Source organism: Mastigoproctus giganteus, chromosome 4, assembly GCF_048544385.1.
Source record: "Mastigoproctus giganteus isolate SK-2022 chromosome 4, ASM4854438v1, whole genome shotgun sequence".
Lineage (NCBI taxonomy): Eukaryota > Metazoa > Arthropoda > Arachnida > Uropygi > Thelyphonidae > Mastigoproctus > Mastigoproctus giganteus.
Window position 1 is genome coordinate 224,840,044 of NC_143578.1, and position 23,930 is coordinate 224,863,973.

The 23,930-nt window shown below is 35.5% G+C and overlaps 1 protein-coding gene across 1 annotated transcript in view; it reads right to left on the reverse strand.

The window, feature by feature from the left end:
- MED23 (mediator complex subunit 23) overlaps nucleotides 1–23,930 on the reverse strand; it is a 163,785-nt gene that overhangs the window by 65,677 nt on the left and 74,178 nt on the right. Inside the window, exons 17-20 of the mRNA XM_090372486.1 lie at nucleotides 23,183–23,357; nucleotides 19,642–19,805; nucleotides 13,400–13,597; nucleotides 5,639–5,705 (exon numbers count right to left, since the gene is read on the reverse strand). Coding sequence (XP_090228612.1) covers nucleotides 5,639–5,705; nucleotides 13,400–13,597; nucleotides 19,642–19,805; nucleotides 23,183–23,357 — 604 coding nt within the window. The remainder of the gene's footprint in view (nucleotides 1–5,638; nucleotides 5,706–13,399; nucleotides 13,598–19,641; nucleotides 19,806–23,182; nucleotides 23,358–23,930) is intronic.

A 23,930-nucleotide genomic window follows, 5' to 3' on the forward strand; every position in this document is an offset into this window, starting at 1 on the left:
ATTGGATGCACATAAAAATTGTCTTTTTTGTAATACTCTCAACTATCTCTAAATCTCAGAGATTTTTGTTAAATCTCTTAAGATTCACCCCAAATTAAAGGCTGCTTAAGCTGACTATTGTCCAACAGACAAGGCCATATGGGTGGCCTTGTCTGTTGGACAAACAGATCATCTGAGCATTTGTCATTTTGATAAAGCATCTTAACTAAAGGTTAGTTAGTCTTCATACCATGTCATGTCTTTCTGAAGCTTACTAAACTTTAAATAAAACTTGATCAAACTAAACTTTGACACAAGCTCTTGGTTCTGTTGAATCACTCATTTAAAAAAAAACATATACAGTGCACATTTTATGTCTTTACTAAATAGGCTTCACAGAATAGCATATGATAAGGTGAGCTACTGTGAAAGTTTCATACTATTGTCAGTAGCATTGTTACACATCCCAACAAATAGCCTGAGTGCGACGATAGCTTTCCCGGATTCAAACGTTTCACATGCTAGTATAGAACCTGTATGGTGTGAGATAGTTGGAAACAAAGATATAATGCACGTAGGAGTAATCTACAGACCATGTGATTATTATTATTATGGTCTTATTATGGGTGATTTCAATTTGCCTCTAATTGATTGGAGAAAATAGGAGGGAAACTCGATATGGGGAACAAAATTTTTAAATCAACTAGATGACTGTTATTTGTATCAGTATGTCAGGTTGTTGTTGTTGTTTTTGGATTTTAGGAGCATTGGCAACTAAGGCCATATTGCTCTGGGAATATGCAGTGGTCAGCCCCTGACCTTTCCGCATCCTCTGTATTTGGTGGTGACGGGCTCGAACCCCGGTCTAATCAAGAAGCGTGTGCTACGCACTGCTGCTCCTTCCCACCTGGCTACGGAGGTGCCTCAATATGTCAGGGAAAGTACTAGAGAAAAGAATAAGCTAGACCTCATCATCACCCATGAATCAGATGACATAACAGGGCTGACAGTAGAGGAACCAGTAGCAGGAAGTGATCACGGAGTTCTACGGTGGATGATGATGAGAGAGGTAGCATAGTAAAAGGCAAAGGAATGGGTTTTAATTTCAGAAAAGGAAATTACGATGCCTTAAGGTACTATGTGGCCTCTATTAACTGGGTAGATATTGCACAGAGAATGAACACATTTGAACTGTGGTATGCTTTTAAAACATTAATCACAGATGCCTTGAATGTGTATATACCATTATAAAAAAATACTCCACGAGGAGGGTTCCAAGTTGGATGAATAGTGAAGTTGCCACATTACTTGAGCAGAAAAAGTGGCATGGAAAGGTTATAGAGCAATAAAAAGTACCGAAGCCTATAACAGCTACAAGGTGATCTGTAATAGAGCCACAGAAAAGGTTCGATAGGCAAAGGCAGTTTACGAGAAATCACTAGGAAACAGAGCAAAGACGGGGGAAAAGGAATTCTTCACATATATAAATGCCAAGAAGAGCAGGACAAACCAGATCAGACCTTTACATAAGGGAAAGGGGATATTATTAAATACACCAGCTGCCATTGCAGATGAACTCAACAGTTATTTTGCATCGATATTTACAAATGAAAAACCTTTTGTGGCAATGGGAAATTGTGGGAGCGAAGTTGAAAAATATGTAATTAATGACATTGAAATTTCGCAAGATTATTTAATTAGATAGTATGAATCAGAGCTGTAATACTCAATATGTTCTACGTTGATAATAATATTAGTAAATTAATAAGAGGAGTTTACCTCAATATAGTACGTGGAACACTTCCGTATGATACCCTCCAGAAATTAGAACGGAAAAAACGAAAAAAATCGACAACTTACCGGTACATTAAAGTAAAATATAAATAATTAAAGTAAAAAATTAAAGTAAAAACTTTAAGTTTTACTTTAATTATTTATATTTTACTTTAATGTACCGGTAAGTTGTCGATTTTTTCGTTTTTTCCGTTCTAATTTCTGGAGGGTATCATACGGAAGTGTTCCACGTACTATATTGAGGTAAACTCCTCTTATTAATTTACTAAGATTATTTAATGAAAAAACTTGAGCCTACAGGCCAGTAAGGCTCCTGGAGTTGATGGAATATATATCCCATAATCTTAAGGGAGGTGGCAAGTGAGTGCATTGAACCATTGAGGCTAATTATGCGAGCATCACTAGACTCTGGGGAGATTCCCTTGGAAAAGTGCCAATGTATCTCCCACACATAAGGGTGGCTCTAAAAGTGAAGTGGGAAATTATCGACCTGTCAGTCTGACTTCAGTGGTAGGGAAAATCATGAAGGCAATGATCAAGGGTGGAATTCAAGATCATTTGGATCGAATTGAAATTCTCAAGGATACTCAGCATGGTTTTGTAAAGAGAAAATCACGTTTAATAAATCTGGTTCGCTATTTCGAAAGGGTCACTCATGAGCTGGATTTAGGGAATAATTTCGACATTGTTTATTTAGATTTCAGCAAAGCTTTTGACAGTCCCACATGAGCGGTTGCTTTATAAGCTGGAACAGGTTGGAATCACTGGGAAAATCCTTAGATGGATAGCAGGATGGCTTCAGGGCAGGAGGCAGAGGGTTGTGATAAATGGCTATTCCTCATATTGGGTTGATGTAAGAAGTGGGGTTCCCCAAGGATCAGTATTAGGACCACTGTTGTTTTTAATTTTCATAAATGACATTGATGAAGGGATAGAGGGCGTGATGTTTAAATTTGCAGATGATGTTAAAATTGGTAGAGTGGTTAATGATCACTGTCAAGCTGAGCTTCTTCAGAGAGACCTAGATAGACTTCAGGAATGGTCAGAAAAATGGCAGCTATGCTTTAATCCAACAAAGTGTAAGGTATTAACTTACACTACAAAATAACTTTTCACTTGGTGGGGTTCAACTAAATCCAGTACTGGAGGAAAGGGACTTGGATGTTACGATACGGTCAGACATGAAATTCTCTGAGCATTGTAAACAGGTTGCAAGGAAGGCCCATGGTGTCCTATCGATGATCTATCGAACTTTTGCAAGTAGTGATAGGGATGTGATAATCCCATTATATAAGGCTTTTGTTAGACCACACTTGGAATACTGTGTTCAAGTATGGAGACTGCACCTTAAGAAAGATATCGAGCTTCTTGAAAGGGTGCAAAGATGGGTCACTCGCCTGGTGAGATTGGCAAAAGGGCGTCCTTATGAAGAAAGACTTCGAATATGTGGATTGCAGAGTTTGGAAACTAGACACCTTAGAGGAGATTTGATTGAGGTGTTTAAGGCTCTGAGAGGCATCAGTAAAATGAATGAGGACGAAATTTTCAAGATTATAAATGATGCTAGAACTAGGGGACATAAATTCAAGTTACAGGGTGCGGGGATGTTTAGATTGGACTGCAAGAAGTTTTATTTTGGCCAGCGAGTTATAAATTACTGGAATAAGTTGCCTACATGGGTGGTAGAGGCTGACAGTTTTGGGAAATTCAAAGGTCATCTGGATAGAACCTTCGGGTCAGGGAAGCGCATAGGATGATAGGTTTAATTTTCTTTTTTTTTATTAATTATTATTATTTATTATTTATTTTTTTTGTTCGTTTTTTTTTTTTTTTTTCCTTTTTGGTTGGTGCAGCATAAGCCATAGGCTTTCTTGCACCATGTGGCCATTACTAATACTAATAAGGCTTCACAGAATAGCACATGATAAGGTGAACAGAATAGAACATGATAAAGTTTCATACTATTGTCAGTAGCATTGTTACACATCCCAACAAATAGCCTGACAGCCATTTGTTTCTCTGTAATGAGCCAAAATAATTCACAGGATCCTGGAAAGTGCAACTATTCATCTGCATCTGTTTGATTTGATATTCGTGAGGAAAAAAGCATTCATATGTGTGTGCATTGGTTTAAAATAATATGCCACGAAAATGATATTTTTAAATTATTACTGCTGAATGATTGAAACATTATATCATTATAAAGCAGAAGATCTTTTGATAGTATCATGCTATTTAAAAACTAAACACAGATTCAATTTTTCTCTTTCTTTAATAAGTGACAGTCTCGTTTTCAAGGCTTGGGCTTATGCTCCCACTTAAACAAATAACAAATTTGAGTAAATAAGCTCAATGTGGCATAAGCTAGGGTGGCCAAATGTGCCATTTTTAACAGGATTATCATATTTCTGAGTGAGCCATCCAACTGTCTTGATAAAAATGAAGAGAGATGTTGAATAGTTCAATTTTTAACAATGGTGCCATTAACTTCCATAACTATAACTTTACCTGCTTTGAGGTTAGGGTAAATGTGGGCCAGTAATACGGATTAATGGTACACACACAACTTTAGTTGTGTTTAATGTATACATTCGTTAAGTGGGAGTTTTTTAAAACTTTATTAGATATTGGTCAAGTTGACTGCACAACAGGAAATAATTGTTGACGCTGTTAAGACTAAAATATTTATAATTTCTTATATTTGTTTCATAAGCAGACATTACTAGAATAATGTTTCTGATTAAAAATTACAGTATTTAAGGGAAAAAAATCATAATAAAATAATGTTTACTGATTCAACATCTGTTTCTGACAGACAGGAGTTTGTAACATACAAATGTACAATAACAACTGAAGTCAAAGCACTGAGTCATCTGTGATGACAATGTGGGTTTCTAAAGTAACCATGGCAGTCATGTTTGCAATTTGTGAGCATGCCACGTGTGTCCCTTTTCTTTCATATTTTAAAATCTAACTTTCCAAGTCAGAGGCTGAAGACCACTGACACTGGAAGGCTCAACATGTCCTCAACATAGAAAGTGAATAGAGAAATGCATATGATTAATTTCAATGTCTACATTGAAGCATAACCTCACATCCTTTCCTGCTTTGCTGTATATGGCCAAGTAATAGAAATTACAACACATGGTCCTGTAATAGAAATTACAGGTACAATTTCCAGTTAAATTTTGTGTGTGCATTGGCTTAAAATAATATGCCTTGAAAATAGCAGTTTTAAATTATTATTAACTAGAAATGTTATCTATAAATTGTTTAACTAGAAATTTTATCTTCCATACCACTTGCTTCTCATACATTATATATATTACTTCTCAATACATTATTCACAAGTGGGTATGAGTTAGATAATAAAGGCCACCTATCTGATGAGATCAGCAAGTCTCAAATTAATTGTCATGGTGTCATGAGTTTTAAATAAATAACAGATTAACCTTTTTGGTTATGCCATTTAAATTGAAATGATACTTGAAACACTTTATTTGACTTTTGGATAATGGTGCTGTCTCTAATGTGAGCATAAGCCTAAGCCTTGAAAGCTGAAGTCAATCTCTGTTGCAGAGGGAGCAAGTATCCCCAAAACAGAAACTGAATGTAGAAATGCATACAATTATCATATGTCATATGTCAATATCTGCATTAAAATATAACTCTGCAACCTTTACTACTTAGTACCATATAGTTGTTTTACTGACTGTATGGTAAATAATTTTTTAATGGACTATACAGATTTATCATTATTTTCTCTTGGCATTATCATGAAATCAGGTGCATTTCTTGTATAGCTTTATATAAGCAATGAAACATCCGTTTATAAAAAACAAAAACTAAATCTATTATTACTTACCACAAAAATAATGGAGATGATCCTTGCAAAGAAAAGTGTGATATGATGTCATTTTCATTGCTCATTGCTAGAAAAAATAAAGTTGCACTCAGAGATCTCAAAATTTACAAAAAAAAAAAAAAAAAACAAAAACAAGAGTGGCAATATTTAAAATTTAGCTATCAAACACTTAGAGAAACACATTACATAATATTGTTTTGTTCAAAATATCTTGCTACATATTTAAAAAATTAAATTAGATGAGAGCAGAGAACAACAATCATCATCTCTTACTCAGAGGATATAACAGTTGAAGTACACAAATCTGTCATGTTCATCAAACTGATGTGCAAGTTTAAACAGATAATACAAAACAAATATAATTATATTTGTTTTGTATTAGCTATTTAGCTATAAGCAATTATTTATAGATGATTCTAAAAGGTTAGTCCTAAGGCTGTGTTATTACACAATGGAAATATGCTGTCCACAAAAAAGAAACATATGCAAATCCTCTTAGGTATACACTATCAAGTTTTGCTTCCACCACTCCACATCAAACTGGGGCTCACGAAAAATTTCGTGAAGGCTTTGGAAGTGAACAGTCCTGTACTCACATACTTGCAAGAGATATTCCCAAGACTTAGTGCAGAGAAGATCAAGGCAGGTGTTTTTGCTGGTCCATAAATAAGGTAACTTCTCAACGACAAACAGTTTGGAAGTGCCCTTAGTGAGAGCGAGAAATCAGCATGGAAAGCCTTTTGAAATGTTTTGACTGGTTTTCTAGGAAATGTTAAAGCCGACAATTACAGGCAACTTATGGAAGATCTCAAAACTTCCTACAAAAAACTGGGGTGCAACTTGCACTGAAGATGCATTTCTTGCACTCATACCTGGACTCATTCCTGCCAACTGTGGTGCCATCAGAGACAAACATGGTGAGCGCTTCCATTATGACATTGCGGTGATGGAACAAAGATACAAAAGCAAATGGAGTGCTGCCATGTTAGCCAATTAACGTTGGATGGTGAAAAGGGATGCTCCCGAAGATGAATACAAGTGAAAGCAAAAAGGTCCCATGTTTGATACAGGTATGTTTGTAGTTACAGCTTACTGCCGCCATATATAAAAAATACCTTGTATAAATGTAAAAAACTACTTTTTTTAAAACAAGAGCCAATCTGCCATTTTAAACACTATTTTTGTGTTTAGCATCCCAAAATATATAAAGTAAACTTACTTTCATGCCCATAAAAGGTATGATCCAAAATTTGTTGTTCAGTGTAATATACAGGGTGCCTATAAATTATTGACCACACTACAAATTATTACACAACAGGAACTACAAGCGATATCAGCAAACAGTTTTTTTTTTTTTCAATGTAAAGGACAACTCAAAAAGTTAATAAGTTTCCACATGGGCACCATTTTGTAGCACTTAGGATGTCCAAATGTTTACAATTTTGCGCCAAGTTTTTTCTAGCATTTGAGGTTCTTATGGAAGCAGTTACACCAGTGATTCGCTTGTGAAGTTCATCCAGATTTGCAACAGGCATACGTTACACCTGATCCTTCATGTAACCCCATAGAAAAAAAGCCCAGTGGGGTTATATGCAGCGAGCTGAGCAAGGGGGGCCAGGGAATTGTTCCTCCTCATCCAATCTATCAGCCTGGAAAATGCTCACTGAGAAATAGTCACAGACAGTCAAAGCACAATGAGGAGGGGCACCATCTTGCTGAAACATAATATTCGGTTGATATGTTGCCATCTGAAGAAACAAAATGCTCTAGCATGTCCAAATAATTGTTATTGTTTATGGTAGTCTTAGCTAAGAAAAACTGGTCAATGACCTGGTTATGGGAAAGAGTGCACCATACAGTCAATTTTGGGGAATCTCGTTCATACTTGCTAAAGACACAAGGAGTTTGCTGCTCCCATATCCTGCAGTTGACCTTATCGGCTAGGTGGATGGTGACTCATCACCAAAGATAACTTTGTTCAGGAAGTAGCCATCATTTTCAATCCGACTTAGCATATCCACAGCAAACATTCTCTGACATAGCAGATCATCTGGTTTCAATGCTTGCACAAGCTGGATTTTGTATGCATAAAGTTTCAGGAAGTGGTGGAAAACCTTGTTTGTTATTGTTATTTGGTTTTTTTTTTTTTAGGAGCATTAGCAACTAAGGCCATATTGCTCCGGGAATATGTGGTGGTCATTCCCTGACCTTTCCGCATCCTCCGTATTTGGTGGTGATGGGCTCGAACCCCGGTCTAATCAAGAAGCGTGTGCTACGCACTGCTGCTCCTTCCCACCTGGCTACGGAGGCACTGGAAAACCTTGTGAATAGTTGATCAGGGCATTTCTAGTTCTCTGCTAGCATGATGGATAGATTTTTTTGGGCTGTGGGTAAAACTTTCGCAAATGCACCAAACATTCTTTACACTTACTACATCTTGATCTGCACCCTTCTTATGCAGGATGCTGCCAGTTCCCTTAAACTTTTTACCCATTGCTTAATGAACTTGCCTGAAGGTATTTCGTCTCCATATTCCCGGTATCTCCATATTTGTACTGTAACTATAGATTTAAATTCGGCAAACCACAATACACACATTTCTTTCTGTTGTACCAATGCTTTAATGGTTACAGTGAATCACAACTGTTATCAACACTAGTGATATCTACACAAAGCTATATAAAAAACTCTTTGAATGGCTCTTTGAAGTTTGCATTTAATAATCATTTGTAATGTGGTCAATAATTTATGGACACTATGTATAAGTATAATATATAATACACAATATACGTATAATATATAATACACAAAATATTAAAATAAAGCTTACATTAAAAATATTTTACATCACGAGAAAGTCAGAATTGATATTTTTCATGATCATCTTCATTATCTAATGATGATGAAAAATATCAATTTGATTTGCATATGATGGCAAAACTCCCTTATGTTTTTTTCAATGGCTAGTAGAAGATTATCATTTACCAACCTGATAAAAATAGTTTATCATAGTTGTTTCATAATTTTTATTTTTCATGAGCAACTCCAAATGGCATCTATTACAGCAAAAAAAACTTTGAATGTACTTTGCCATCAGTTTCTACTCCTCCTACCAGATTTATAGAAAATGTCATTTTAAATACTATAATTTAAAGCTGTGTTATTATGTTATGAGGAATATTTTTGCAAATTACACGCACGCACGCAAGAAAAACAAGGTTTTACCCAGTGCATGAGATTACAAGATGAGATTAGCAGACAGATGATAGACTAGTATTGCAGATGATGATACATAAATGTGTCAAAATCTCCAGGAAACAGTTAATACAAAGCGCTAGAAGCTAAAAGGAAGAATATGTATGGCTCAAAGTCCAGAAAATGAGGAAGTCGTACTGTAAGCAATGTATTTATTTATTATTAGCCTTAGTAATTGGGCTTACTATCTATGCAATAAACTGCCACTTATATTCTCCTATTATTCTGTTTAGTCTGTAAGTTTGCAAATTTCAGACTAAAGAACAATATTTCTTTTAATGAACTGATAATAATCTACCATTGTGGAAGAAATAGTTTTATTTATTTATTTTTTGCTTCACTATTTTTCTCCATTCTACTAACAGCTCCTGAAGCCATTTGATAACTGACATCAGCAATGAATTGCATAGATGTGTTTCATAGTAAAAAGGTAAACAAAAACGCAACTGTTCAGCATTATTTATTGATGCAGAGCAGAAATATGTACATAAAAAAAAGCAGAAATGAACAGAAGGAAAATATTAAAATCAAGCAGTATAAAATATTTTAATTTGACTGTACACACCACAATACACATACATCACTTTCAGTTAATTAATTAATTCAAAGAATTTAATTCTTTGAGAAAGTTATCAATAAAAAATGAATGTTTTTGGATAAACAAATGAAGAAAATATTAAAATCAAGAATTAGAAAAATTCTTTTAAAGTTAAAAATTTTTTAAAGTTTTTAAAGTAGATAAGGTCTCAATAAAACATTTCGTATTCATAATGTTTTTGGAAATCCACTGATGTGAGCTGTAAAACTCCATTTCAGCATTTGCTGGAGCTTTAGTGGTTTTGTGGGCATTGTCTTCTTTTTCTTCCGACTCTTTTCCTTTGCCAGTTCTAGGTCTGTGGAAGTAACAGTCTCATAGGTGTTGTCCTCCGACAGCTTAGCAGTAACAATGTTTTCAGTTGCTGTCCAAGCTTCAAAGTCACTTGCAGTCATGTCAGATGGCTGTATATCTACAATTTCTCAGCTTCTTTCAAATTAAAACAATTCTCAATAGCATTTCCTGACACTTAATTCTGTGAGATGGGTAAAAGATATAATGTATTAGTTTTTTGAGAAATTTCATTAGCACTCATTTGTTGCATATCCTCCATATTTTCCAAGATTCTAATGTGCATTCCTTGACAGTAGGTGCCTCCGTAGCCAGGTGGGAAGGAGCAGCAGTGCGTACCACACGCTTCTTGATTAGACCGGGGTTCAAGCCCGTCACCACCAAATATGGAGGATGCGGAAAGGCCAGGGAATGACCACCGCATATTCCGGAGCAATATGGCCTTAGTTGCTAATGCTCCTAAAAACCAAACAACAACAACAACAACAACCTTGACAGTAGTAAGCCTTTAGGGGTTGGATGATTCCTTAGTTGCATAGTTATATTTGTGATGTCATATTAGCATGTAAGAAAACAGCTTAATTAGTTTTAATGACGAATTCACAATGTGTGCAGCAGCAAAGTTGTCAATAAACAGAACAATCTTATGGTCCAGGCTATTATTCCATTTTGTTAACCATTCATTAAAGATTAAGGGTCAAGGCATTGGTGTTTGATAAGTAGTCAATGGGCAATGTATTCACAACTTTAAAGCACCCTAGTGTCTTGCTTTTACAATCACAAAATTGGTAAAATTTCTTCCACAAGTAATGACACTGATATGAACTGTACAAAGCTAGTAACAGTGGGCATGCAACACAATGGAGTTCAAGCACAAATCAGGATGTTAACTAATCACCTGCCATTGCATATACATGAAGGCTGCAACATGGCAAAAAAAGCAATAACACAAACTGAAGCACTGATAAAAATAAATGCAATCTTTGTATGTATCTCTCTCAGGACCTCATAAAAGTGATAACGTTACTGTGATAACAATAAACAGCATTGCCAAAGAAATGAATTCACCATTTAAATAAAACTAGAAAGAGCTTTGTCTGCCACTAATTTATTCATAATAAAACATGTATATAACAGAGGACAAGGGTCCTCGGGGTTGTCGCACACATTCTCTAAGATAATCAAGACAAGCTGTGCTTGCTACCTGGGAGTCTAAAACACTGATGGAACTGATATTCGGGTGACACTCAAGTCCATTAGGCGAAGTCTGGACAGTCCATGACAGCCAAATCCTCTGCTTGCACCTTCACGATAGTGGGACTATTAGTAATCCTGGGTATAATCCCCATGGGCAAGCACACTGTGGGTGACCACCCACACCACACGGAAGAATGCCGCCCCTCTGTGTCACCAGGCAATACTAGGTGGTAGATGACTCTCATCAACCGGTGCAATACCACCACTTTGCTTATTGGAGGCTTGAAGTGGTGGAATCCATGTGTTTCCAGAGCTAAGTTCCGGTCAACAATTCCCCATCTCTTCCATCATGCAGTATGATTGCTGTATTTTGAGGTCATGATGAACATCATGGCGAGATCCAAACTTCCTTACATTTCGAGGGTACAGCTCTAAAACGGTGTTCGCAGGCTGGCTGCTAGTTAGTACACTGGACCGAACCTATTGGTAACTCTCTAGGAGGAGGCTTCCGGATCAGCTTATATAATCTTGCTACCTCTACTCTGCCATATAGTGACTGGAGGGAGTCCGAGTATTGTATATGATGGGGGCATTGTCGAGGCCACATTATGTCACGGATCTGGGTATATTCTTACCACGTGTACACTATATCCAAAAATTTCATTACTTTTCACAGCATGTCCCCCACTTTTTCTTACTATTGAATACACTATGAATTGTCAAATTAACAGAGCAAGCTTATCTGCGAAAAGATCTAAACCATCCAAACACTTCCTAGTTCATTTCACAAATAGACGTGTCTCAGTTCTAATCTCAACGATGTTCATTTCCACTTACAGTTTGCCAATGTACTTTTTCTGACAGAATCTCAGTTATTGGTGGATTCAACCAGTGCTCATCTCAGTTGCCCAAATTATTCGCTGTATGATTCCTTTTGCCTCAAAAGGCAGTACTTGTGCATATGTCCATTCCGATATTCCCTGTCAGAGACTTGGTAATTTGGAATCTCCTCTTTCGATCTTCTCTGGATTAAAATCTCTCTACCACATTCTGTCAAATTCATCTGTTGTCTCTACCGTTCTCCCACCCACCTCCACCAATCACTTGGAGCTCTTTGATTTCCTCTCTTTGCAACTTGACTTTCTCCAGCGCAACTTTCCTAACAGTGAGGTAATTTTCCTTGGTTATTTTAAATGTTCAACAACTCCAGCTGGCTTCCATTCTCTACTCACACACTCAGCCGGTCGAGATGCTACTTGGATGGGAGGGATTTGTCACCCTTCTTAGGAACTGGCTGGATAAGAGCAAATTTCCAAGCAGAAGGAAAAACACCTTTGGAATAAGAAAGTGAAAAAAGGTGACAAAGAACAGGAGTAAGTTCAGGAGCAAGGGTTTTGAGAACAAGTAGAGAAATACCATCAGGACCCGGAGCTTTGCTTAGAAATCGGAGTGTCGCCGATGTCTAGGCAAGATGATATATCTCTTTTGGGGGATTACCCTGACTTCTAATCTCTCTTGGCACAAGCATATTACAAATAATGCTTCCTCTGCATCTAAAAAACTTGGTTTTCTTTTTTGCTCTCAGCATTACCTTTCTTCAAACAGCTGTTCACTCTGTACAAATCAGAAATCCACCCTACCATGGAATATTGTTCCCACGTCTGGGGCAGTGCCCACAAAACCTCTCTCAGACTTCTAGATTCCATTCAGAAGAGCAGATAGATTAATTAATGACTCATCTATAACAGTCTCTCCACTCTCTGTCTCACAGATGTACTGTTTCTGTTCCACGCCTTTTCTACAGATACTTCCGCAGGCACTGTTCTTCTGAATTGGCTTTCAAACAGTTCAAAGATGTACTGCCACCAGCCAACATCTATTTACTGTCCAACTTCAAACTCACAGACCACTTTTCATCTTCCTTGTTTATTCATTCAACTGCCGTTTTCTGCAACAACCTTCCTCCATATGTATTTCCTGAAAATTACAGTCTACAGAAGTTCAAGTCTAGTGTCAAAATGTCAGCAAATATCTTCTCAACCTCCAACCCAAGCAAGGTACTAAGTACTATAGGTTCTAATACCTCTCGCGTTTGAGGTTTTCATAAAAGAATCCATGTGTATACTTTATGTTTTATGAGAAGCTATTTATAAGTCAATGAATAGGAATTAAAAATTTGTAATTTTTTATCATATCTTTTATCATTTGTATAATGCATGCATCATTTAGGTGTAGATTTCTGATCTCATTATTCTTTTATTTTCATAAATGTTTTATTATATTATGAACATTGATAAATTTGATCACACTATAATTAAAGGTATAATGTTTCATATATTAGTAGGTATTAATCTTTCATAATCTACTGTTTCATATATATTTTTAGTATCTAAGTAATGTAAATAACTTTATATAACACTTACTTTTCCATTTCCTATATTCTTCTTCTACAGACCTTTTCAACTGAGCCTTATTTTCTTTAGCTACTTGATGCTGATGGAAGAAATCAGCTAAGACTCTAGGAAAGCACATAAGAGTGAAACTGGACCAGCTGTGTGGAGTGTGTTGCATAACTGTTGTAAGGATATCTTTACACCAGCTTCCAGATAAGGTTTCTGAGCCTGAAATATTAACTTAAATATATAAAATATAGTAGTATGAAACATTTACTTAAAATGACATAAAATAACATAGTAGATATATACTTTTTTTTCTGGTTATTTTTTATATGATGTACATGTGAAAGTTAAGCAACTTTTAATGTAAAATATGAAGGTGGTTCAACCAAGTTCATAAAAATGACCATGAAATTCAATGCATTTTTACCAATGATGCTAGTCTTTAATACAGCACAACAAAAAAAGAAAAAGAAAAGGTCATTATCCCTTTAATCTAGTGTTTCATAGCATACATTATCTTTTTATCTAAGTGCAATTATTTGTCCGTGAAGGTGCTCCTTAGGTTTTGGAAAGAATGGAGAGGGAAATCGAGGGAAACTATAAAAATGATAACTGGTGCAACTTCTGCTTCATCTTGATGGCTTCCTGCTGTTGTCGTTATTTGGTCTTTAGGAGTATTAGCAACTAAGGCCATATTGCTCTGGGGATATGCGGTGGTCATTCCCTGACCTTTCCGCATTCTCCGTATTTGGTGGTCACGGGCTCGAACCCCCGTCTAATCAAGAAGCGTGTACTACGCACTGCTGCTCCTACCCACCTGGCTTCCTGCAGTTTCATTATTAATGAAGTGACTATTTGCATGTCAAGGTATTCATTCAGAGTAGTTAACAAGCAAAATGGAATTTCTTGGATGGCCAAGATGATCTACATTTCCAGGTGATGTATCACCAGTTATGATACTCAGTATTTTGCCTAAATCGCTCCACAAGGTATTCTGATATCTTTATGTGGTTGTCTACATTCATGGAACACTAACACTGGCCAGGTAGAGCACTTACCAGTGGTTAACATTAACCACTGGTAAAGAAACCATTCTCAGCTTTAATCAAGCATACTATGTGCACTGCCTTTATATTGAAGGTTGACCCAAAAGGCATTTATTTTGCATAAATCTCTTTCAAAACTCTTCCATTTGTATGTCACCTGAATAATAACAGCTCCACATAAAATTTTTGATTGTCTGAATGATACATTTAGGTATTCTAGAAACTTCTCGAACCACCTTCACAGCCTTTTCCAATTTCACAGGTGAAACTATTGGGATGTTTTGTCATTTAAATAACCAAAATATAATATGGAGCATATAATAAGTGGACAAACAAATTTTAAGCTTTTAATTTTTTTTCCTCTCAAAATTTGGTGCATCTCATCGATTTTAATGAGCTGAATACAGATTTGCTTCGTCTTGCTCAAGATTCCGCACCTGAGGGGACATAAATTCAAATTGAGGAAAGACAGTTGTAGAATAGATGTGCAGAAATTTACCTTTGGCTAGTGGGTGGTTGATTGCTGGATCAAACTTCCATTTGTTGTTGTGGGAGTTAGCTTAAATAAATTCAAAGCTGAACTAGACAAACTTTTGGAGTGAATGGATGGGTGATACGGGAATTTTTTTTTTTTTTTTTTGGCTGATGCTATATAAGCTTGCTTTCTTGCATCATATGCCTCTATTAATGCTAATACAGATTTGAAGACAGATATTGCCTAACTCTCATAGATTTTAGAGAGAAATGCAGTTATGTTAACTGAAATTTAAAAAAAAAAAAATTTTTAACAAGAATTACAATAACTGGTGTAAAAATATAATCAATTTTGAGATTTTATTGTTTTTAATAAATTCTAAATATATGCCACACTAATGGTGATATAAGGATATATCCTCATATAAAATTTATATATATCCTTATATGCTGCACTAATCACCTAATTTGTAGTCAAAATAAAATTCATGTTTTCTTTAATAAGATGCATTGTAAGCCATCTGTGAGATTTAATTGGGTTATGAGAGTTACGTAATCACTGTACACATTAAAGAGCATTCTGACATTTTAACAGAAACTGACACCCAAATTTATAAAAAGAGAATGAGTTCTCCAATATTTAACATTAAATCAGGTATACATTTATACCTCATTACATACTATCAGTTGTACCTCAGTTATACACTTATAACTACAACTTATATTCCGGAGTGATCTCTCCGGAATATTTGCTCTATATTGTGCTCTTCCTTCACAACGAGTTGCCACGTATTACACTACCTCGAATAAGTAATGCTTCACTAAAAGGAAAGACTATTTTTACTTATTCTCAGTGGGCCCACTGAGAATAAGTACCACCACCCAGATGGCACTGTTTCAAGGCTTGTCTGTATATGTGTGGGATAATAACTCTATTATCCACTTGTCCCTATTAGACTTAGAAAAGCAAAAAGTAGAGGGAAAGTTATAGTAGGAGTGGAAGAAGAAAAGAAATGGTGTAGAAGAATGAAAGGGACAGTAACTCCTTCAACTCACACCACTCAAACTCAAATTCCTCGAATAGGCAATGCTTCCCCAGTGGAGAAGACTGTTGTTACCTATTCTCGAAAACTCTGTGAATATCAGGCTCCCCCGGTGACCATTTCAAGGCTTGTTGGCCTTTCATCGGTGGGTGGGCAGGTACCCTGGTATTGCAGACATAACAATCCAGTCGCAAAGATAATTCCACAATATGAGAGATGCCAGAAGGTGTATGTGATAATATTTAAGTAAAATTAAATGCAACAAGGCATCATATCTTTAAGAATGTAATAATCTATATAATATTGGTGTAAACACACCATAGACAACTCTTACACAAAAAACTACATTAGTAGTTTGAAAGGCATTTTCTGTATCTCATATTGTGCTCTTCCTTCACAACGAGTTGCCATGTATTGCACTACCTTGAATAAGTAATGCTTCACTAAAGCCTTGAAACGGTGCTGCCTGGGTGGTGGAGCCCGCTGAGAATAAGTAACAATAGTCTTCTCTTTTAGTGAAGCATTACTTATTCAAGGTAGTGCAATACATGGCAACTCGTGAAGGAAAAGCACAATATGAGATACAGATAAAATGATGTCCTTCAAATTACTAAAGTAGTTTTTTGTTTAAGAGTTGTCTATCATGTGTTTACACCAATATATTATACAGATTATTATACTCTTAAAGATATTATGCCTTGCTGCACTTAATTTTACTTAAATATATACTATATATATATATATATATCCATATGACATGCAGGGAGCAGGTAGACGTAGAATAGTCAAGAACTAAGAAACTTTTGAATCCAGAAATTATTGATCAATAGCCCAACTAATATGAACAGACAGACTAAAATCGTCTATTGAAAAAAAATTCATATATTTTAATTCTATATATTTAGCTTTTAAGATTTAAGTAGTATTTAGTATTAGCAGAGGTAAACAATGCAAAGAAGCAAACTTATACAGCATCAGTATTAAAAAAAAAAAAAAAAAAAAAAAAAAAACCTTCACAAATCATCTGTCTATCCTTTCTAATAATTTTCTAGTTCTTCCTTAAATTTAATCAAAGTACCCATTGGAAGTTTGTTCCAACAATCAGCTACACACTTGTTAAAAGCAAATTTCCACACATCTATCCTACAACCATCTTACCACAATTTAAAACTCTCATATGTAAGTGTTGTCTGAGCAAGAGTAAGGAAGCCGTCATCATTTAGCTTACTCAATCCATCCAAAGCCTTAAATAACTCCTTGCAGAACCATAGTCTTTCTCAGAATACAAACATGCAAAGGAATAGGGGTTTTCACATTGGAAATGATGGATAGCAGCTTCAACAAGGGTGCTGCACATACCTCATATCACGATTTCATAAACCTAGCAAGTTGCCCAGAAATACCTGGATAGTGAGGAATATAAGCAATGGATGAAACTCACTGTCATGGGGCGGAGGAGGAGACTCTCGTTAATGTACAATATTATGGGCTGTATATCAAACCTACCTAAAGCACAAGGAGGATAGCTATACCTTTAAGATCTGTCGCACTCTAGGTCTCCATATCTCTGCATGTGGTGGAACTAGTATGGGATTATGCCTGCATGTATAGAGCAAAAACAGTACTCTGCAGATGCATATGAGGTGTGATAAAATTGGCCTGTACACATGAGATTCTAAAAATGATGTCTCAAGACATGAGCTCACACGACCACAACATCAAAGAATGGAATATCATTATGTCTCCAATTTTACAGTACAATATACAGAAGAGAATTAAGATAACTAGGGAGCAGTAATTTTGCCTTTTCCCAACTAGCAATCCTAAACACAACATAAATGTAATGCTGAAGCCTAAGATTCTTGTTTCCAGTTGCTCCAGTCATTATATTAGATATTAGCTATGACAGAATTTACAGAAGTATCCAGTAAATCTGCCAGTATAAAGAACTGTTGAAAACAATTATGCTAACATTCACACAGGCTCAAAGCAGAACAAATGTCTCCTATGTTTGTAAAAGTTGCAAAAGTCAAGTTTTATAAATATGATTGAAAAAAATAAATAAATTCTGGTTTGAATGCATGTTATAGCAAAGCAGTTGCTTTCACCTGTTACCTTTATATACAGCCTTTATTATAATGGAGGCTAGTTATGTGTTACCATGGTTGTCTTTTAAAACAAAGTACAAAGAATGATACAGTTTATAAAACTATAAAAAAAAAAAACTGCAGTACATTCTACTAGTAAGGATTCAGTCAGAAAAAGATAATATTGTGTACAGGCACTCCTCTACTTACATACAAAATACAAAGCTGTTGCTATGTATGGTTATAAGAATCAATTTTGAATGCCTTCATGATATTTTTCTAAAGTAGATTTCTGGAGGTCACTACCATAAAACAAAAAAACTTTTCAGAAGCTTCTCTTCATTCCTATTTTTTTGAGCTTCGTAAAGTTGTTATTCTGTATCTCGCTTGCACACATCGAGTTAGTTGTAATTTGTGTGTTCCGTGTTCTTTATTATTGATTGCTTATTTTCTTACAGTTTTAAATTTTACCACCAAAGGAAAAAAAATGTCAGCAAACAGTCAGTGATCAATTAGTTACACTATTAATTAAGCTATATATGCAAGTGTCAATTTATTTTTATTTTGCTAACCTGTGAGAAATATTCTTCCGATTTTCATGCATCATTTAATTTTGTTAATTGGAGGAAGTAAAGTGTAAATTTGTGCTCTATATCTTTACTTTTATAGCCTTTGGATAATATTTCTCCTATTTTCGATTATTAGACTAGTCATTTAATACAATTAAAATTCATTTCACAAACGTGATCACAATGACCCATGCTTACTACATATCATATAGTGAATGGTATTTTATTTTGGGGAGTCCATTGTAAAGTGATTTGATCGTAGATTAAATTAAGTTACATATCATATTTAGATTAAACTAGTTTTGGTAAATACTGTACTCCACATTATTATTCATTGTATGTTTTTTCAGCCTCATTTAACTCAGTTACAAATTGTAAAATGCTGCACATGAAGTTTGTTGGGGGTTATAATCTCAATGTGTTGTACTGTACTGTACTTGTATTTTGTATCTACAAGACCAAAGTTGGACTTACGTACATGGGGAAAAAAAAAAAAAAAAAAAAAAAACATTGATGAAGTACATAAGTCGAGGAATGTCTGTATTGGCCTATTAAATAAGAGTGCTTCTTTCCGAGGAGAAAAATATAGGAATAAACTTTATTACCACTTGAAATCTGATTTTTCTATAGATCTTTAAACAAAAGCAGTACTTTTTTTTGGTGCTTCTTGTTAAGAAAACATCAAATGTCAAATATGAGGTATGATCAAAAAAAGTTTGGAAGCTGAACAGGTATCATGAAATTGCAGCACTGTAGCAAGTTACAACTTGTCACATTTCAGAGATTCATCTATATGTATATTAATGCATGAATCTTTGTTTCAAGCAAGAGAACTCTACTCTTCAGTGGAAAGCATATTACTTAGAAGAGATCATATGAACTGAAACAATATCAAGCAAAGTCCCATGATCGTATGTAAATAATGAACATGGGAATTTGATTAAGTGAAACATTAAAAAGTGAATGACTGGTATTCCAAATTAAGTTTAAGTGATGTGATGTGATTAAAAATATTTAATAAAATTAGGTAAGAATATAAATAGTTACCTGTCACATGCATTGCTCTAGCAAGTGTTAAAACCAGGACTTTATTGAGTTCTTCAGATTCCCCTGAAAGTAATGTCTTGGGTTCATTTTGCACACGAGAGAGCTGTGGCTGAACTTCAGCACTTCCCATTCCAGCAATCAACTTCAGAGCAGTGCTCTCCACACTGTTCATAATATAAGACAATAGCAGTTTTAGAATTTCAGAGCATTAAATAAATTTAAGGAAGTTTAATAAAAGTGAACCATAAAAACAGGAATAGATTAATGACACATGCACACACACATATATTGCAACATGAGTTTGTTGCAATGTGTGTGTGTGTGTGTGTGTGTGTGTGTGTGTGTGTGTGTAAATAAAAAAAAATCTGCTTAAGAAGTCACATGGCAAATAAATAGAACACTGGTTTTAAGACATACAGCAAATGACAGCAGACATAGAAACAGGAAGGGGTCTAATTCTTTTCTGATTTTAAGAAAATAATTAGACCTCTTCTTTTTTTTGTTGTTGTGATGTAATTTTACACATCTGCATAGATCCACATATCCATTCATTAAGTAGTAGACCAAGGGTGTTATCTCATGTCATATGATATTGGAGTATCATATGACAGCAGGATTCATTTACAAAGTGACACAGCCATCTCTGCTTCTGATAAATGCAAAGGAGGGCCATGAAAATTCAATGAAACAGAAAAAATGACTAGTTTGTGTTTGCTATCTTCAAGTAGGCAAACAAGATGCCTGACAAGAAGTGTAAGTAGAAATTAGAGAAATCAACACAATTACATTTTTATTCATACCATTCTGCTCCAATTTGTACAGTAGCCTTCCATGTGCAACAGTGTCAAAAGCTTTCTGAAATCCAAGTATATGATATCAAAATTATTTTTTGCATCCAGTTCCATTTTTACCACATCATAGTATCCAATAAAATTTATCACAAGACTTTCCCTTAACAAACCCATGCTGTGTCTGAATTATTGCTGCAGTCTTGTCTAGATGATGATCCTGCAATGCACCTTTAACCAGTGACTCCATTATTTTATCCGGAACAGAAGTTAAACTAACTGGTCTGTAATTACTCGTGTCACTCTTTGATCCCCCTTTGTGAATTGGGGATACATTTGCACATCTCCAGTCTGTGGGGAACTCCCCCTGAGTCCAAGGATGCTCTCATAATTATGAGTAAGGGTTTGCTTAGTTCCTTTGCCACCTCCTTTAATATAACTGGATAGATCCCATCCACCACAGTGCCTTTATATGTTTAACTTCAAAAATTTCTCCTCCATTTTGCTCTCAGTTATTACAAAATCATTAAGCACCCTGCTACAATTTGATAACCTTCTGGCATTTTCCTTCCTTAATAACTCCTCATGTGTGAATCTAGATACAAAATATTCATTCAGTTTGCTATCTGAGCAGGATCATCATCAATCGAACCATTGATATCAAGTGGACCAATCTGATTCACCCCCCTCCTTTTAGAGTTTATATAAGCAAAGAAATCCCTGCTGTTTTTCTTAGCATCCTTTCCAAAGATTTCTCGTAATCTGCCTTTGCTTGCCTAATCTCCTTTGTGACTTGATTATAGACTAGCTTATATGTGCCATAGGCTTCTGTGTCACCTGATAATTTATATGCATCCCATGCATTTTTCTTCTCTGCCACAAGTCTCATTAGTTCATTTGACAACCATTTAGGCCTAAACCTTGAACTATATTTCTTAATAGGTATAAAACGTCTTGTAGCTTCCATAATTAATTCCTTGAATGCTTCCCACTTAGAATTTGCTGTCGGTAAGATCATCAGTTGGTCCCACTTTACAGAATTTAACAACTGTCTGAGACCACTGTAGTCACCTTTACGGAAGTAAAACCCCTTTCCTTTACCCCTGATGGTAATTATACCTTTAAGTAAATCCCATATCAGTACACTGTGATCACTGCCACTTAGTGGTTCCTTTATCTGCAAATTCTCACTACACGAATGATCACTGCTGATAACCAGATCAAGAGTATTACCCTCTCTGGTTGCCTCTCAAACATGCTGCTGCAGAAAACAATCATCCAATAAATCCACAAAAGTCTCGCTAGTGTGTGAGTGACCAATCTACAAGTTCCAGTCAATATCTAGGAAGTTAAAATCTCCCATTATAAGATATTCTGATTTACCAGTCCACTCCATTTCTCTGTGTAATTGTTTGTTGTACTCATTTGAGTCATTAGGCTTATAACTCATTCCTACTCTTATTTTTGCTTTCCCAGTTCTTATTAGCATTAGCATTAGTAGAGGCATATTATGCAAGAAAGCAAGCTTATGCAGCATCAAACAAAAAAAAAAAAAAAAAAAAAAACACTTCCACTTCACTCCTCTGTTCGTTCGAAATACCTGTCCAGCTGAGCCTTAAATTTATTTAGGCTATGAACTTCCACACCAAACTATCTTAACACCGCACTGTCGATCTATGTCAACTGGTCCATCTATGTCAACTTGATTTTGTTTTTCTTAATTAATAGCATAACCCCTCCTCCCTTCCTATCCTATCTATACACATTGTACTCCCCAAGTTCCAATTCTGCATTCCTAATATCTGTGTGACACCATGTCTCTGATATCCCAACAATATCCACCTTTGATGTCTTGACCAACACTTCAAATTCATCAAATTTATTTACTATACTTATAGCATTGGTATACATGCACCTATTCTTATTCTTAGTTACCCTAATGCATCCTATATATTTGTTTCATGATGACTGGCATCAGTCCCTGAAAACCCCCAGCACCCCTTGCTCCAGGCCACTGCTTATTCTAATAGAAGTAGTGCAAGAATCACCTTCACCTCTGCCTGCGGCTACTTTTAATCTTTTACTCTGTGAACCCCCCCAAGCCAGCAGTTTTCCAACTCACCTAACACTGCCTCCATAGCATCAGCAAATATTTTTGCACCCTTTCTATTTAAGCGTATCCCATCCCTGTAGAAGCAGTCTCAATATCAGAAGGCAAGCAGAATACCCAGAAAGGAGTTTCCAGATAAAAAGACACTTGACAATCCTAATAATCCTAAAAGCACTGTCTCTCACTCTAACAGTAATAAAAAAGCAAAGTGATAAACCTACCACCCTATCCATACTTCTTCATCATCAATGTAAAGCTTCAACTGCATATGGAGCAACTATTAGCTAGAGGTGGATATTATTTCTGTGAAAGTATACACAATTCTGTTGGGATTGCATCTAATCTCGGAAGAAAGAAGAGAAAAAAAAAAAGCTAGATAGATGTTTAAACATTGACTACTAATAGTTTTGGATCAAAGGACCATGACTGAAGGACTTTGCATTTGTATGATTGAAATCATGTGCACACATATGTACATGCACATACAATATGACATTTTTTTAAGAATAAAATATACCATTCTTACTGAATTATCAAAACTGTTAACATTACATATAAATATATTAACATAACATATCAATCTAGGTATAAAATATTAGAAAAATATATACTTTATTGAATTTTACCACATGAAATAAATTACCAAAGGTGAAGTTGAGTTTGGTTTGTCTGTGGAACAGCTGCCAAACTATGAAGATGGTTTAACAACTGAACTCTGTAGTTAGGCTGGATGTAGTGTAGTCTGTAACTAAACATTTCTAAAAGAGTGTGTAATATTCCCCATGCTTGACTTTTAAATACAGTCGGAAGAAGATGACCTATAAGAAATAATTTTATAATTATGAGTATACACTTATTTTTATTCTCTATCTCTTAACAAACAAGCAAACAAATAAAAAAAAAAAAAAAAACAAATAGGAACATCACTTCTATAAAAAAAGGAACATAACTTTTAAGAATGTCTAGCTTAATCATCAATGATAAGATAGCTTGTCCCAAATTATATGCTATTTGGTCAGGACAAACTATCTCACCTGAGACTGTCATACATTCATAATAATTATCTGGTCCTTGAGGCTGTCATAAAACATTCTCTCAGGTATGTCAAACCAGGTTTGCTTGCTACCTGGGAGTCTAAAACGCTGATGGAACCAATTTTCAGGTTCCATCCTCAAAGTCAAGTGGACCTAATTTCAGTGAAGTCCGGTCAGTCTGTGACTGGACTTCACTGAGTCCCATCATCATGAAGGTGCAAGCAGGAGATTTGGCCAAATCCCCTGCTTTGCACCTTCATAATGGTGGGACTGTTAGTAACTCTGGATACAACTCCCATTTGCAAGTCCTAAAATATGGCACCTAGTATACTAGAGGTGACCACCCAGGTGCAAACC